The 13742-nt window shown below is 41.1% G+C and overlaps 1 protein-coding gene across 9 annotated transcripts in view; it reads left to right on the top strand.

The window, feature by feature from the left end:
- LOC128902083 (DDB1- and CUL4-associated factor 12-like) overlaps window positions 1–13742 on the top strand; it is a 45605-nt gene that overhangs the window by 18149 nt on the left and 13714 nt on the right. For 8 of the 9 annotated variants that reach the window (XR_008463617.1, XR_008463615.1, XR_008463614.1 and 5 more), the window contains 5 exons: window positions 4412–4618; window positions 5917–5977; window positions 7703–7896; window positions 8996–9061; window positions 9749–9911. Coding sequence is in view for 3 of the 9 variants with exons in the window: in XM_054184438.1 (XP_054040413.1) it covers window positions 4412–4618; window positions 5917–5977; window positions 7703–7896; window positions 8996–9061; window positions 9749–9911 (691 nt within the window). In the remaining 6 variants the exon portion in view is untranslated. The remainder of the gene's footprint in view (window positions 1–4411; window positions 4619–5916; window positions 5978–7702; window positions 7897–8995; window positions 9062–9748; window positions 9912–13742) is intronic. The other variant, XR_008463616.1, reaches the window with a different exon arrangement.

The following is a 13742-nucleotide window of genomic DNA, read 5'->3' as shown; positions in this document are numbered from 1 at the left end:
GCATCTGTACTTCCACAAAACTATTTGCACGTTGCATGCGTTCCCCAATGGCTTCCCTGTTGTAACACTGTCACTATTTCTCACATTGTTTGTTGACCATTTCCCTTCCATCGGGCAGAATCCATTTACCACATTTCTCCACTGCCCCTGCTTCTGTCATTGCTTCTCCTGCCCCAAGGCCCCCTCTTTTGCCACCTTGTCTGCTAATCTGTTTCCCCTTGCGGTAATTGAATTGCCTCTCTGGTGACCTTTAACATGTAAAGCTGCTATCGCACTTGGTATTAATATACTAGCTAACACCTGCTTTGTGAGTTCTTAGTGTAAAAGTTCTTTCCCTTTGCTATTTACTAGTCCTCGTTCTTCCCAAATTTTACCAAAGGTATGCACTACCCCAAAGGCATAACAAGAGTCTGTATAAATTGTTCCTTCCCCTTTCTCCAATGAATTTTAGTGCCTGGTTTAAGGTATACATCTCACATGTTTGAGTGGACCATGCACTAGGTAATTTTTCAGATGCTTTTACTTGTTGGTGTCGCGTTAAAAGGACTGTAGTTTCGATATTTGTCTGCCAGAGTCCCAGGACTTTCACTGATTTACTATCAGAGTCCCACCAAAGGACTTCCACTGAAGCAGATTCACAAATAATCGAAATTAGTTACTTTATTGAGAGCGACAGTCGCAGATTCGAGATTGCCATTGATAAATTCACTGACTACAATAGCGCTAATTACTTAAGGTTAATATTGCTAGCAAAAATAACGATAGTACAACAACCCGGGGTGACATTCACCAGAGGGTGAAAGGCGCAGCGCTTACCCAGAAAGGCGTCCCTGCCTGGGGTGGAGGGAGAGAACACAGCCCGTCGACTGGTCCGTCAGGTATCAGGTTTCTTCTCTCCCAGTTTAACAGTCATTTTCTCCATCCTTTTATCCCCAAAATGAAGAGGTTTCCCTCCCCTAGGTGACGTGCAGTATGATTTGGGTGGAGAGACGAGTGCTATAGTCATATATGTTTAGCATGATCTCTAAAATCTTCATTAGCATATACAGGGGTGTCAACTTTAATATGCATTTCACAGGTAATGAGGCAAAGGTCAATTACCGGGCATGGTAGCCTCTCGAGGAAACAAAGAGCTAACAAGGTCTCTGTTATCTTGATTTTACTGTCTCTGCTGACGAAAAGCAGGGCTGTCCTGGCTCCCCAAGACTACCCTGTCATTTATGTATCCTGTGATAGGCAGACAAGCCTTCACCCCCCTGGGTTGCACAAGAGATAGCAAAGCCAGTCTTAATTGCTCTTTGAGCGCAGAGACTTCACCTCATTATCCAAATTCCACAGTTGACTCACTCCATGCACCACTGCATATCCATTACACCTCTTTCCTTCTATCACTCTTGAAGAACCGTCTACGAACAAATGAAGACCCCCAGACAGGGGTTCTTCCCTTAAGTCAGGGCGTATCTTAGTCTGGTACTCAATTACATCTATGCATTCATGTGTAAGTTCTTCATCCTTTGCCTCTATTTTTTTCCACAAAAAGCTCGCTGGGTTAAGGCAAGGGCTGGCAGTTAAAATCGAATCATCCTTTTCAATTAAAATTCCTTCATACTTCAGTATTCTTGAATTGGTTAGCCGTTTTCCCGTGGTTTGGGCTAAAATGATTTTTACTTGGTGAGGGGTGCTAACTTCTATCGTTCCCCTGGCCACCCTCGGGAGACCAGATCTAGGAGTTCAGATAAATAGGCCACTGGCTGCCACTTATCCCCCCCACTCTTGAGTTCCTAACGCAGCCCCTTTGTCTACAGTTACAAATAGTTGAAAAGGTTTCTCCAAAGAAGATAAGGCTAAAACTGGAGCTCTGATTAGGCTCTGTTTTAAATCTTCCACTAAATCCTCCTCTTCTTCTGTCCAAACTAATACATTTGGTTCTTCAGCTAACACTTTGGAATATAGTCCTTTAGTCTTTTGAGCATACCCCTCTATCCAGTCTACAGTACCCAGTCAGCCCCCCAAAATTTTCTCAGTTCCCTCTTGGTCTTTGGCAGAGGTAAGTCTACTATTCCTTTGATCCTCTCAGGATTTATAGGATTTATTTTTCGACTCCCTTCACTGACTAGATGTCCCAAGTACTTCACTTCTGTTTCCACATATTGCAATTTTTTTTTTTTTTTTTTTTTTGAGACCCTCAAACCTTGCTGTCCCCAAAAGTTCAGTAACTCATTCGTGGCTTCTTTTACCCTGCCTTCTTCCTCCCCGGATACCAATAAGTCATCCACACACTGAAGCAGGGCTACTCCTGATGGAGGGCTGAATTGTTCAAGCACTTGTTCTAACACTTGCCCAAACAAATTAGGGGATTCTGTAAATCCCACAATGATAACACCCTACCGGTGAACCTCGAGCTGCTGGTAGGAGTGGTCGGGTCAGTCCTCTTCCCCGTCCTCTTCCCCTGTTATTCACCCCTCTTCCTCGCCCCCAAGTAACAGTCTAAGGGGTCCCACTTCGGGGATTCAATTTCTTTGTCGATTGAAACATCACCGACAGTCTGGGCTGGGAACATATAAAATGGATTTGGGTGTCCCCGAATCCTGAATCTATTCATCTTGACCCAGCAAAAAGCATATTCACCTTCTTCTGATTCCTTATTATTCCTTATTATTCACATACATGTTTAAAGTCTGACAGACCCAGTCTTCATCAGATCCAAATTTGGGCCAAAATACACTAGGAGGTCTTATGGGTTCTTTGGTCCAAACAAATTCAAATGCAAACATGTCCCCCCGGGACACCCTGAAGATCTCCCGCGATGGACACGGGTCCCCCAGGGATGTCCCCGGGATCCCCCCCCAGACACCCCTGGGATCCTCTAAGACAGACACAGGACCCCCTAGGACACCCCTGGGACCCTCCCCAGGATGTCCACGGGGTTGATCCTCCTCAACCAAGGGGAAGTCTTCCTCTTTCCCCTGTTACTTTCTCCGAAGTCTGGGACTCCTGAGGGCTGGGCCGAGCAGTAGATACTGAAGCAAAGAAGGCATTCAGTAACTCCACCTTCTCCGCATCCTCCGTCACCATGGCTCCTGTCTCATTCAACAGTGGGCCCACAACTTCTCTAGTTTTCCTTTTGCCTCCAATATACTTGTAGAAGCCCTTCCTGTTGAGCTTGACATCCCTAGCCAGGTTTAATTCCAAGGAGGCCTTGGCTTTCCTTGTTTCATCCCTGCACGCTCTGGCAGCATTCTTGTAATCTTCCCCAGTGGTCAGCCCCTTCTTCCACTTACTGTAAACTTCCTTCTTCCACTTGAGCTTTTTCAGAAGCTCCCTGCTCAACCATGCAGGTCTCCTGCGTCCCTTGGCCGATTTCTTTCTCTTAGGGATGCACCGATCCTGAGCTTGGAGGAAGTGGTCTTTGAATACCAACCAGCTCTCTTGAGCCCCCCTTTGCCTTCCAGAGCCCTAGCCCAAGCAGTTTCTTGAAGAGGTCGAAGTTAGCCCTCCTGAAATCTGAGGTTGTAATTTTACTTCTTGATGTTTTGTGCTTGGTACCTATGATCCTGAACTCTATCATTTCATGATCACTCCAACCTAGGGTGCCCCCAACCTTAATGATGGGTCTGACAAATTTGGTGGCCTTCTATGATGGGGCTACAGCATTGGTGGATAAGAGGAAAGCAACTGACATCATTTACCTGGACTTGTGCAAAGTGTTTGACACTGTCCTGCACGACATCCTGGTCTCTAAATTGGAAAGGCATGCATTTGATGGATGGACCACTCGGTGGATAAGCAACTGTTTGGGTGGCCGCACTCAAAGGGTTGTGGTCAACAGCTCAATGTCCAAGTAGAAACCAGTGATGAGTGGTGTTCCTCAGGGGTCTCCTGCGGAGACCTTATAGCCTCCTTCTAATACCTAAAGGGGGCCTACAGGAAGGATGGGGAGGGACTCTTTATCAGGGAGTGTAGCAGTATGATGAGGGTAATGGTTTTAAACTGAAAGAGAGGAGATTTTGATTAGATATTAGGAAGAAATTTTTCACTGTGAGGGTGGTGAGGCACTGGAACAGGTTGCCCAGAGAGGTTGTGGATGCTCCATCCCTGGGGGTGTTCAAGGCCAGGCTGGATGGGGCTTTGAGCAGCCTGGTCTAGTGGGAGGTGTCCCTGCCCATGGCAGGGGGGTTGGAACTAGATGATCTTTAAGGTCCCTTCCAACCCAAACCGTTCTATGATTAAAATAAAACCTACTGAGATTAAGTTAGTTTAGTTTTTTAGGAAGGAATTTATGCGTTTTTCAGCCATACTTGCAGCATTTGTTGATTCCAACTTTAAAAGAATATCAGTTCAAAATAGGGAGGATATTTGATCATCTTGTTTTTCTTATCTATTAATGACTTACACCTGCTTTTTTCCCCAGTTATTTGTAGTAGATGTCCAGAATGGTCAAATTACCAAGATTCCTATTCTGAAAGATCGTGAACCCGGCATGGTGAACCAGCAGGGTTGTGGTATTCATGCCATTGAGCTCAACCCCTCGAGGACCCTTCTGGCCACAGGCGGAGACAACCCCAACAGTCTTGCAATTTATCGTCTGCCTACACTGGATCCTGTCTGTGTGGGAGATGTAAGTGGGAGTATTTGGGGAAAGTGGGAAAGTTTATTCTGTCACTTACTACTATGAAGTGTTTAAGGTCAGAGCAAGGTTAAGGTTTGTGAGTCTTGTAATGGAGAGTGACTTTCTGATAGCTTGAAAACATTCCTGATTGTTGTCTTTTTTGACAAGATATCTTAAATATGCGTGAGTCCATAAACATGTGAGATGATTCTCAGGGTTCTGAGTCAGACTACTTCTTCACCCTCATTCAGGTCACCTTCAGATTACTTTTAAGCATTGAAAATTTGACAAAGTCTTAACTGTTGAAGTCTAACTGTGGTGATGATCTCTGAAACTAGCTTTAGTGAAAAAGCTCTTTTGGGAAATTGAAAAGATGATGTGTGTTGTTCAAATTTCCCCTTCTCCAGTGCAGCTTATGTATGTATTATTTCAGAGATGGAACTTGGCTTTGAGGATTAGTTCTAACCCAGTGGTTTATGGCAGTTTGATAGACTTCGCTACTGCTTATATTTCTGAAACATCATGATGCTTTTTTAAAATAGCCAGGCTTAAAAAGAAAAAAGCTGAAATTAGTATAGTGCTGTTCCGTAAGCACTTCTCTCCCATTTCTCCTTTTTGATTCAGGACTTCACATAGATGTTAACTACAACAACAGAGGTCAGGTCAGGGTTTCTGCAGTAGCAGATAACCAGCTGGAGAAAGGTTTGACTCTGAAGATTTGTATGACTCGTTATTCATTTGCGTGCTGCTGTGACTCTGCAGCTTTTCAAACGGAACTAGAGCCTCGTGGTCTCTTTCTCCAAGTCTTTCACCTGCTAAAGAAAAGATTCTTGAAGTCATAGTCTTGAAAAATTAATCTGTAGGTCATATATTGTAAACATAATGTTTTGGTTACTTCTTATAGTAAGGATGTGCATTTGAGGAAAAAGTATATAACTACTTTACAGAAGTAAAGACTGCTGCTCTCAAAATGGAAAACCTAACTTCTTAGAGTTGAAATCAATTTGTCCTTGGTCAGAGACCTGTGTTTCCATCACGTAATTGCTCTCTATTAATTATACACTTCAAAATTAAAAAATGTTAAAATTACTGTTAGGTACTTAAACTGCTCCAGCTTGATGTTAGGTACTTAAACTGTTCCAGCTTATTTGTACGTTTTAATGTAGGTCTGTCCTTCTGAGTTTGTACTAAAAAAAAAAATAAATAATTGAAAATCAAAGCAAAGAATACTTGACTGCTTTGAGACCACTCTAGAATATAATGGCACAGAAAAATCTTTTTTTTTTTTTTTTTTTTTTTTCTTTTAGGATGGACATAAGGACTGGATATTTTCAATTGCATGGATCAGCGATACTATGGCTGTTTCTGGTAAAATAAATTTTTAATTTTTTTTCCACAGAATTTTATACTGATGTACAGCACTTAATAGGTCTAAGGGAAGCACCTTTATCAAAACATTTGAAACCACTTGGAACTACTTTGCCTGTTTAAATCATTCTTGGTCTTAGTACAGTGCTTTGCTTTGTTTTATTTGTAGGGCCCTGGTCTAGATTTATTTTATTTTATTTTCTAGTATTAGAGGGAATACTACTGTCTTTACGGTAGGTGTTGCCATGAGAGGGTGTCTAAACACAGTGAGTTAAAGGGAAGGATTCCACACAAGAAGAATTTCAAGAGGGGTGTTGTTATCAGTTAATAACTTTGGAATACATCAGAGCAGTATTGGTTTCCTGAAATCCTGTGAAAGACTGATTAATGAAAACTCAGTTTGTTTTATCAAGATATCAGTAAAGTCGTGTGTGCGTGCATGTGTGTGTGTATATATATATATATATATATGCATGCATACTAGAGCAGTTAATCTAGAAGGCTGTAATAAAAAAGGTCAGTAACTGACTTTTTAGTAACTAGTTGGATAATCAGTGTAGCTTAATAAAATATTGCTTAACTTCGGTAAAGGCAGCAATACTAATATGCTGTTGCATTAATATAGTAGTTTACTGTCTTTCTGTGCTGACAGGGCGTAGTATTCCATACAGGGAGGTGTCAAACTGCAGGTGACAGAAAATCGTAACAGTCTCGTATAAAAAATCAAATGCTCGAATTGTTAGTTCAGGAATATTTTTTCAAAAAACAAAAAGCTAATCCTGGAGTTTGATTTTGAATTTAATATAGAAGTTGATCCTTGCAACTCTCCAACCCAAATATCTGTGTTTTTTTAAAAAAAATAAAAATACATTGTGTAGGGAAGAAATTGAGGTACACGTCAAATCTGTCAGGGCTGACTTAAATGGAAGTGAGTTGCCTAAACACCAGAAGGGATGGGTATAGGACCTTGGATTAAGTCTGTGTTGATCTATGAACCAAAGACATTCAGCTTTCTACATCTAGTGTTGTTACTCTTATTGATTCATATTTTTGGATTATTATCTTCAAATTCAGTAGAAAAATAAAATGAGTTCTTTCTTGTTTGGCTTCAGTTCCTGTGTTACATTCTTTAAACAAGAGGTTGCATGGGTTTAAAAAAAATAACTTTAAAAATAGATTTGATACAAATTGGTACAAATTGTGATTTGAAATAGCTGTTTCTGTTCAGTTCATAAATGTGCGTGTACATATCCATAAGCATACTGGCAGAAATCAAATGATCCGAAACTGGTGTAAACCCAACTGAGTTTTCTTGGAGATTTTTCTACTGGCTTAACAGATTCTGTCAGTCTTAGCCTTGGTAAGCCAGGCTGAACACGTTTGCCTCTGAGTTTATTCTGTGTGTGAATCTTTAATGGTGATTGTTGTACAGGATTGTGGGGTTTTGATGCATCCTAATCAGTTTGAAAACAGATGAGGTGATCTAGCTGCTTGGAAACCACATAGACAAAACAGTTGACAATGAGTTCACAATGTTATGAACTTTACAGCTCAGTAAAATCATTATTTTGTTAATTAATATATAGGCACCAATAGTGCGTTCAGTTAGATTAAATTAATAGTATCCTTTCTTTCTTTCAGACCCTATTGTTTATTGCAGCTCCTTTTTTTAAAAATAATGGGAATTATGTATATGTGAAATGCTGTTATGGACTATTTATTCAGGTTCCCGGGATGGTTCAATGGGTCTCTGGGAAGTCACAGAGGATGTGTTGTCCAAAAGCGATACCAGACATAATCTCTCTAAAGTTCCTGTCTATGCCCACATAACACACAGGGCTCTGAAGGATATCCCCAAGGAGAACACCAATCCTGACAACTGCAAAGTCCGAGCATTGGCTTTCAACAATAAGAACAAGGTCAGTAAGATAAGCAAGACAGTTGAGAAGTCCTAAAACTGTCCATATGTATTAGAAAAAGAAGAAAGTAATCTAAATCAAAAATACTGGAGAAGCAACCTGATTCCTCCCCCCCCAATCCTTTGGCATCTTTCTCATATAAGATGGTCATCTTTATCTGCTATGTCTGCTTCTGCCCCAAGTGCTTGGAGAAGTCCAGTAGAGAAAAAAAAATCATATATTTTCAGAAGGAACAGTTTTTCTGTGGGTTTGATTTTTAGACTTGCACCCTAAAGGGGGCAGACAGGGAATGTTTACAAGAAGCAGATAAAGCACCAAAATGCCTCTTTCAGCTTGAATCCCACTCTTAAGTGCTCTTGCTGCTTTCCTTCATCTTTTGTGAAGACCAGCTAACATCCAGTCAGTTGCTGTTTTGATGGCTGAATTGTTACTGGATTGCTCAGCAAGTGAGGTGACTGACATGCAGGACAGGCACCCTGGTGCTTGCTTTGGTGTTATTTTGTTGGCGTTTGACAAACAGTAAATGTTAACCTCCCCCATGCTGATCTCTTGTTATTATTGTACTGGGGCAAGTGGGAGTAGCAATTCACCCCCCCGCTAATTTTCTTTCTGCCCTCAAAGAACAGAGAAGGTCTGAAGCAAAGGCAGGTGTGCTATCAGAAGCACAGTGCTGCTGCAGGCTTTATTTTTCACTGTAGCTGTTAATTATTCCTCTGTGATGGAGACTTGGTGTAGCTTTTTCAGTAGAGTATTGCTTGGAAAGGAATGCTTACTTCAGGGTCAGAATCAGTGTGGGAGCTGCTGTAGAGAATTGCCAACCCCAGATTGCACTGTTTAAAAATTCATTATTTGTCTAACAAGATCTACACTTTTGAAAGTTATTTTTGGTTATTTACTGTTTTATTAATTCATATTCTACCTGGCACATTTGTGCTATATTGTGTTCTATCATGATCAATATAAAATGAAAATTGATCTTGATAAGCACATAGAGGATTATGGATGAGTTCAATCTGGAGTATGCAGCCTGCCTAGTAGAGAGTGTGAGTTTGTAAGGACATCTACAATACAGAAACTAACTTTTTTTTTTTTTAAATAGGAACTGGGAGCTGTGTCCCTAGATGGGTATTTTCATCTTTGGAAAGCAGAGCACACACTATCAAAGGTGCTTTTCTGTTTGTTGGTGTAAAATTTCAAAAATTGCCTAGCCGTTAAGGCTGTTTGCTGTTCTTCATCTCCTTTAAATGCTTGAAGAAAGAGAAAAGCTTTATGTAAAATGAAGTGTCCTAAAAATTAGAATTTGGGGAGAGAAACTTCCCACTCCCCTTATTTTGGAGGGTGAGAGGTGTTCTTAACTTTCTGCCAGTTCTGGGTGAGCTGAAGTGAACTGTTCCATAGAGTATGATGGATACTTGATTAGCAGTGTTCATAAAGGAAGTTGCGCTTATTTAAGTGTAGCTGCAGATCAAACCCAGAAATGTCTATGCTAGTGTATGATATGAGGTAAGCTTTTTCATCTGAGAGCTGATGTCTGTGTATACCTGCCGAAGAAATAACAGCAGCTTAGAAAGATGTAAAACAACTTATCAAAATGTTCTTTGCATAATATTTAGCTTCAGCCTTTATCATCTCAGCTTGGTTCAGATAAGGCATCCAATCTCCTTCGGGTTTTCTATTTCTCTGGGTCAGGTTGTTGCTTTTCTCTTAAAGTCCTATTGTGATGAACTTATTTTTTAGCTGCATTTTGGTTTTTTTTTCACTGCAGCTTCCTTGAACGTAGCTTACAGAATTGTTCTACTAATGTTTTGCTCTTTTCTCATAACGTGTTGATTTGTCTTTCCTCTGTTTCCAGTTACTTTCTACAAAGTTGCCATACTGCAGGGAGAATGTGTGTTTGGCTTATGGTCAGGAGTGGTCAGTGTATGCAGTAGGATCACAGGCACATGTCTCCTTTCTGGATCCCAGGCAGCCTTCTCACAATGTTAAATCCATCTGTTCCAAAGAACGAGGCAGTGGTAAGAAATTTATCAAAGGGTGCTTCAAATGGTTTGCTTGCAGAAGTAGCTATTAAGACTGCAGTAAGATAAGCTTTTAATAAATAGGAAGGGTTTTTCATGTGATAGACTAAATCATTAATAGTACATATAGGTTTTGCTTTTATGACAGTATTCCTTGAGCAACCAACAAAGCAAACTTAAAAGCAGCTCTGAAATCTAATGATAGACAACATTAGTGCTTTTATGATCAACTAAATTGTACACCATCCAAATATTACTGAACTTTTAAAAGTGTGTGTTCTACTTATTTTTTTACTGTGTCTTATTCTGTTTCACTTCACCTCAAAGCAAATCCAGTCTTCATACCACTATTAATACTGTCTATTCTTGTGTTTTTCTCTGGGAACAGGAAAAAAAAAGCATGTTGTCTGCTCTGTGCTATCGTATTGGGAGTCTGTGCTGTGAGTGAATGCTTGCTTTGTAATTTTAAAGCCACGAGTGAGACTCTTAATTTTCAATGTGTATTTATTTGCTTTAAATATACAAAAGCTCACTCTTAAAAATTAAAAAAAAAAAAGAAAAAATTTTGCAGATTTGAGTGCTGTTTTCCTCTTCTGATGTGGATGCAGTATGTCCAATTGAACCTTACACCAGGGCCAAGTGTGAGGGCTTGCAGGGTGCATGATCCCATAAGCTTTTTCCCATACCCTTTATTTTCAAGCATGAGAAGGCACTGAGCTGTGATGCCCACTTTAAACCATATTAATCCCAGACTAATAAGTTGCAGTCCTTATTTAGCTTGGCTCTGTGCATCCATCTCTTCATTGGGCAAGTTATCAAAAAGAGAATGCATGTAGGCAAGGATTAGGAAAGTTTTATTTATGTGGTTACCGGAGTTTGAACAGTGCTGTCTAGATAAATGTCAGGGTCTGCTGCTTTCAGATACGGGAGAAGCTTCTATAATATGAGAAAAGGTGCTTCACCAGCTCACGTTGTCACCTGAACACCTTACCAGCAACAGCCCTTGTCCTGACCCACTGTCAGTGAGGGCTCTGTGGAGGTCCTGACACTGTCACCTTTCAGTATCATAGGGAAGAAATACCAAGACACTGGAGTGTGGCGCCCAGCGGTAACTGGTGGCTGAAAGCTTCTGCCTTGAGTATGTGATCATTCCTGCTGGGGGGATGATATATGTGTAGGTAGTATTTCTGGGGCACTAGTTCATGTCTGGAGAAAGCCTTTTTGTTCAATACTGTTTCCTGTTCTGCATAGTAGGCAGACTTTTTTTTTTTGGCATGGTGGTGGAGGCACTTAAGTACTATTAATTCCCAAGATACCAAGTGTTTCAGCTTTCTGTTGATCTCACTGGGACTTGGAGCGGTGCAGCACCTCTAGAAAGTAGGCTGGCTGTTGATTTGCAGACTAAAATCTGGGTTGACTTTTAAGTGTTTTGAAGTGTTACCTGAATATGCTTTCAGCTTCCAAATGCACCTGCTGAATGTGGTAAGTCCACATCAACTTCAGATCATTAATGTTGTATACAAAAGCAGGTCAGAGTAAGGTTGTCACTTAATGAGACTGGAACTGGGACTGGTTTTTACCTAGTGTAACCCTGTCTGCCCTACATGAGAAGGTAGCTAATGCTTTTTAGTGCATCTTGTAAGTGTTGCTTTTCTTAGTAGCTGTGCAGGGAAGTGCAGGCCCTGGACTCTAATTCTTGATCTGCAAGAGCAACTGCTTTCTGCTTGGCTGGCATGCAGTGCTATGTTGTGTGCCCTTGACTTCATATCCTGAAGGCAGCAATGTAAACATAGTGGACAAAGCTTGTGCAGCACAGACTCTGTGCCTACTCTGTATAGGACATGCTACCGTGTCTTCATTTCCTTCTGGGATATGTGAAGCCTCCCTGCCTCTCAGGAGTAGGACTCAATTTGCTGACCCAAATAGTCCAGGTCCACAGGTGGTAGAGTGCTGAGAATGTAGGAGAGCTTACCATGATTGGTTCTAGGCACAGACTATGCTTTTAGTTTGATGGGAATGATTAATCTGAGGTAATTCAGCCCCTTAAGAGCCAATTTGAAGTGCTGTTCTTGAAAGCCTGTTTTAAACATCCTCTTAGTAGCGGGTACATTACAGATTCCTTCAGTTAATTTTTTTTTTATTAGAGAAAGATCCACAGTTGTTCTGCATTTTATAGCTTTTTATTAATAAACTGCATTGAAAAGTATATGCTATCTGCTTTTGTACTCCATCACCTGTTTCTGTTAAGTGTTCTGTTGGGTTGCTTGTCAAGAGTGGTTTTGGAGCAAAAATAGGAGGAGGGTCCCCTCTTGTGCCTTTTTCCTCTTATCCAAGTGACTGCTCTTGCTGATTGCAGACAGCTTAAAGCTTTCTGCATGTATTTGTCAGAGCCAGGCCCTTGTAATGGAGGGGGAGAAATGTCTCCAACTTGCTCACATGCATTTGTAGTTCTCCGAATTAAAGTAGAGATTCTTATATGAATCTAGTAAATCTACTTCAGCAGGTGTGAGACTTGCACAGTGGTTTCCTATCTATTAAGCCTGCAGTCAAGACTTCACCTCTCATCTGGAGCGTGACTATATGGCCTTGCCTGTTCTAAGCATGCGTCACAGATGCTGGCGCCTGTGGATGTAACATCAGGTTGCAGAGGTGGAAGGATGAGGATGTGTTTCTAGTTAGAACTCTGTACAATGGGAAAGGGGGGAAACTCCCTGTCTGCATCTACATCTCTTGGATGTCTGCAGTCACGTGTCCTGCTGGGTGTATTCCAGTATGTTACAAGTTTTGTGATGTCACGCTTGGTACAGTGACAGCAGTTGGCATAACTCACTCTTTTCCCCTCCTGTTTGAATGATTGTTTAGGCTGTAATTCAGTGGTACTTTAAAGGGGGCTTTAAAAGCCCTAGAGTTTATAAGCTGGTGTCATGTTGTGCAGTAAGGAAAAGCATAGATGTGGTGGAATTTAATCTGCGTAGAAGAGTTGTTTGGGGTAGAGTGCTTACACAGAACAAACCTTTTGCACAATAGAGATGAGATGACAGGACACTTTACAAATTGCAAATTCCTACATACAGAATCTCCCCAAGACTATTTCCAAGGGATCCTTGTTTAGCTGAGGCTTCAGACTTAGATTTAGTGAAAACAAAATGTACTCCTTTTACTCAATCTAATGGTGTAACTGAATTGTGCTAGAATGTTTTGTTTGGACTGAAAACTTGTTGTAGCCTCCCATGTAATGGTGTAACATGGTGGTGCTTGGGTTGTAGGATTCTTAGTCTGTTTTCATTGCTGGGTGAAGGGCTAAAAGTGCCAGCTACAAAGAATAAGGTGTGCTTGTATGAGACTACTTGAGCAGGAATGGCTTCAAAATTATTTCAGAGCCTGATCTATCTTAGCAGCAAAGTGACTAATGATTATTATGGTTATGCTTGCTTACAGCTAGCCTGTTGATCAGCAAAATGCACTTAGTGGCAGCTGGGACGGTAATTTTTCTCACATAGTCACTTATTGCAGCTTGGCAGGTAGCTAGATAGAGTGTAAGATCATTGGAGGAAACCAATGTGATGTTCTTTCCGCTGTCTGTTGCCATGTACTCGCTCATGGTGTGTTCACTTAGAGGCTTGTAGCAGACAGAACAAAGCTGCTGTTGATCCTAAATGGCTTATGATCTTTGCTTATCTGGCAGAGCTGGGGCCTGCTGAGAATGAAGCTTCTTACTATGTGTCATCAGTGTAGCTGATGGCCTCAGAGAAGGGAAGTAGTATATGTAATTGAAGCTGCTGTTTCAATAGTATGAATGGGATTTATCTGCATTGTTCCATAGCAGTA

This window comes from Rissa tridactyla, chromosome W, assembly GCF_028500815.1.
Source record: "Rissa tridactyla isolate bRisTri1 chromosome W, bRisTri1.patW.cur.20221130, whole genome shotgun sequence".
Classification (NCBI taxonomy): Eukaryota; Metazoa; Chordata; class Aves; order Charadriiformes; family Laridae; genus Rissa; species Rissa tridactyla.
Note: the sequence above shows the minus strand (reverse complement) of the source record. Positions and strands in the feature narration are given on the sequence as shown.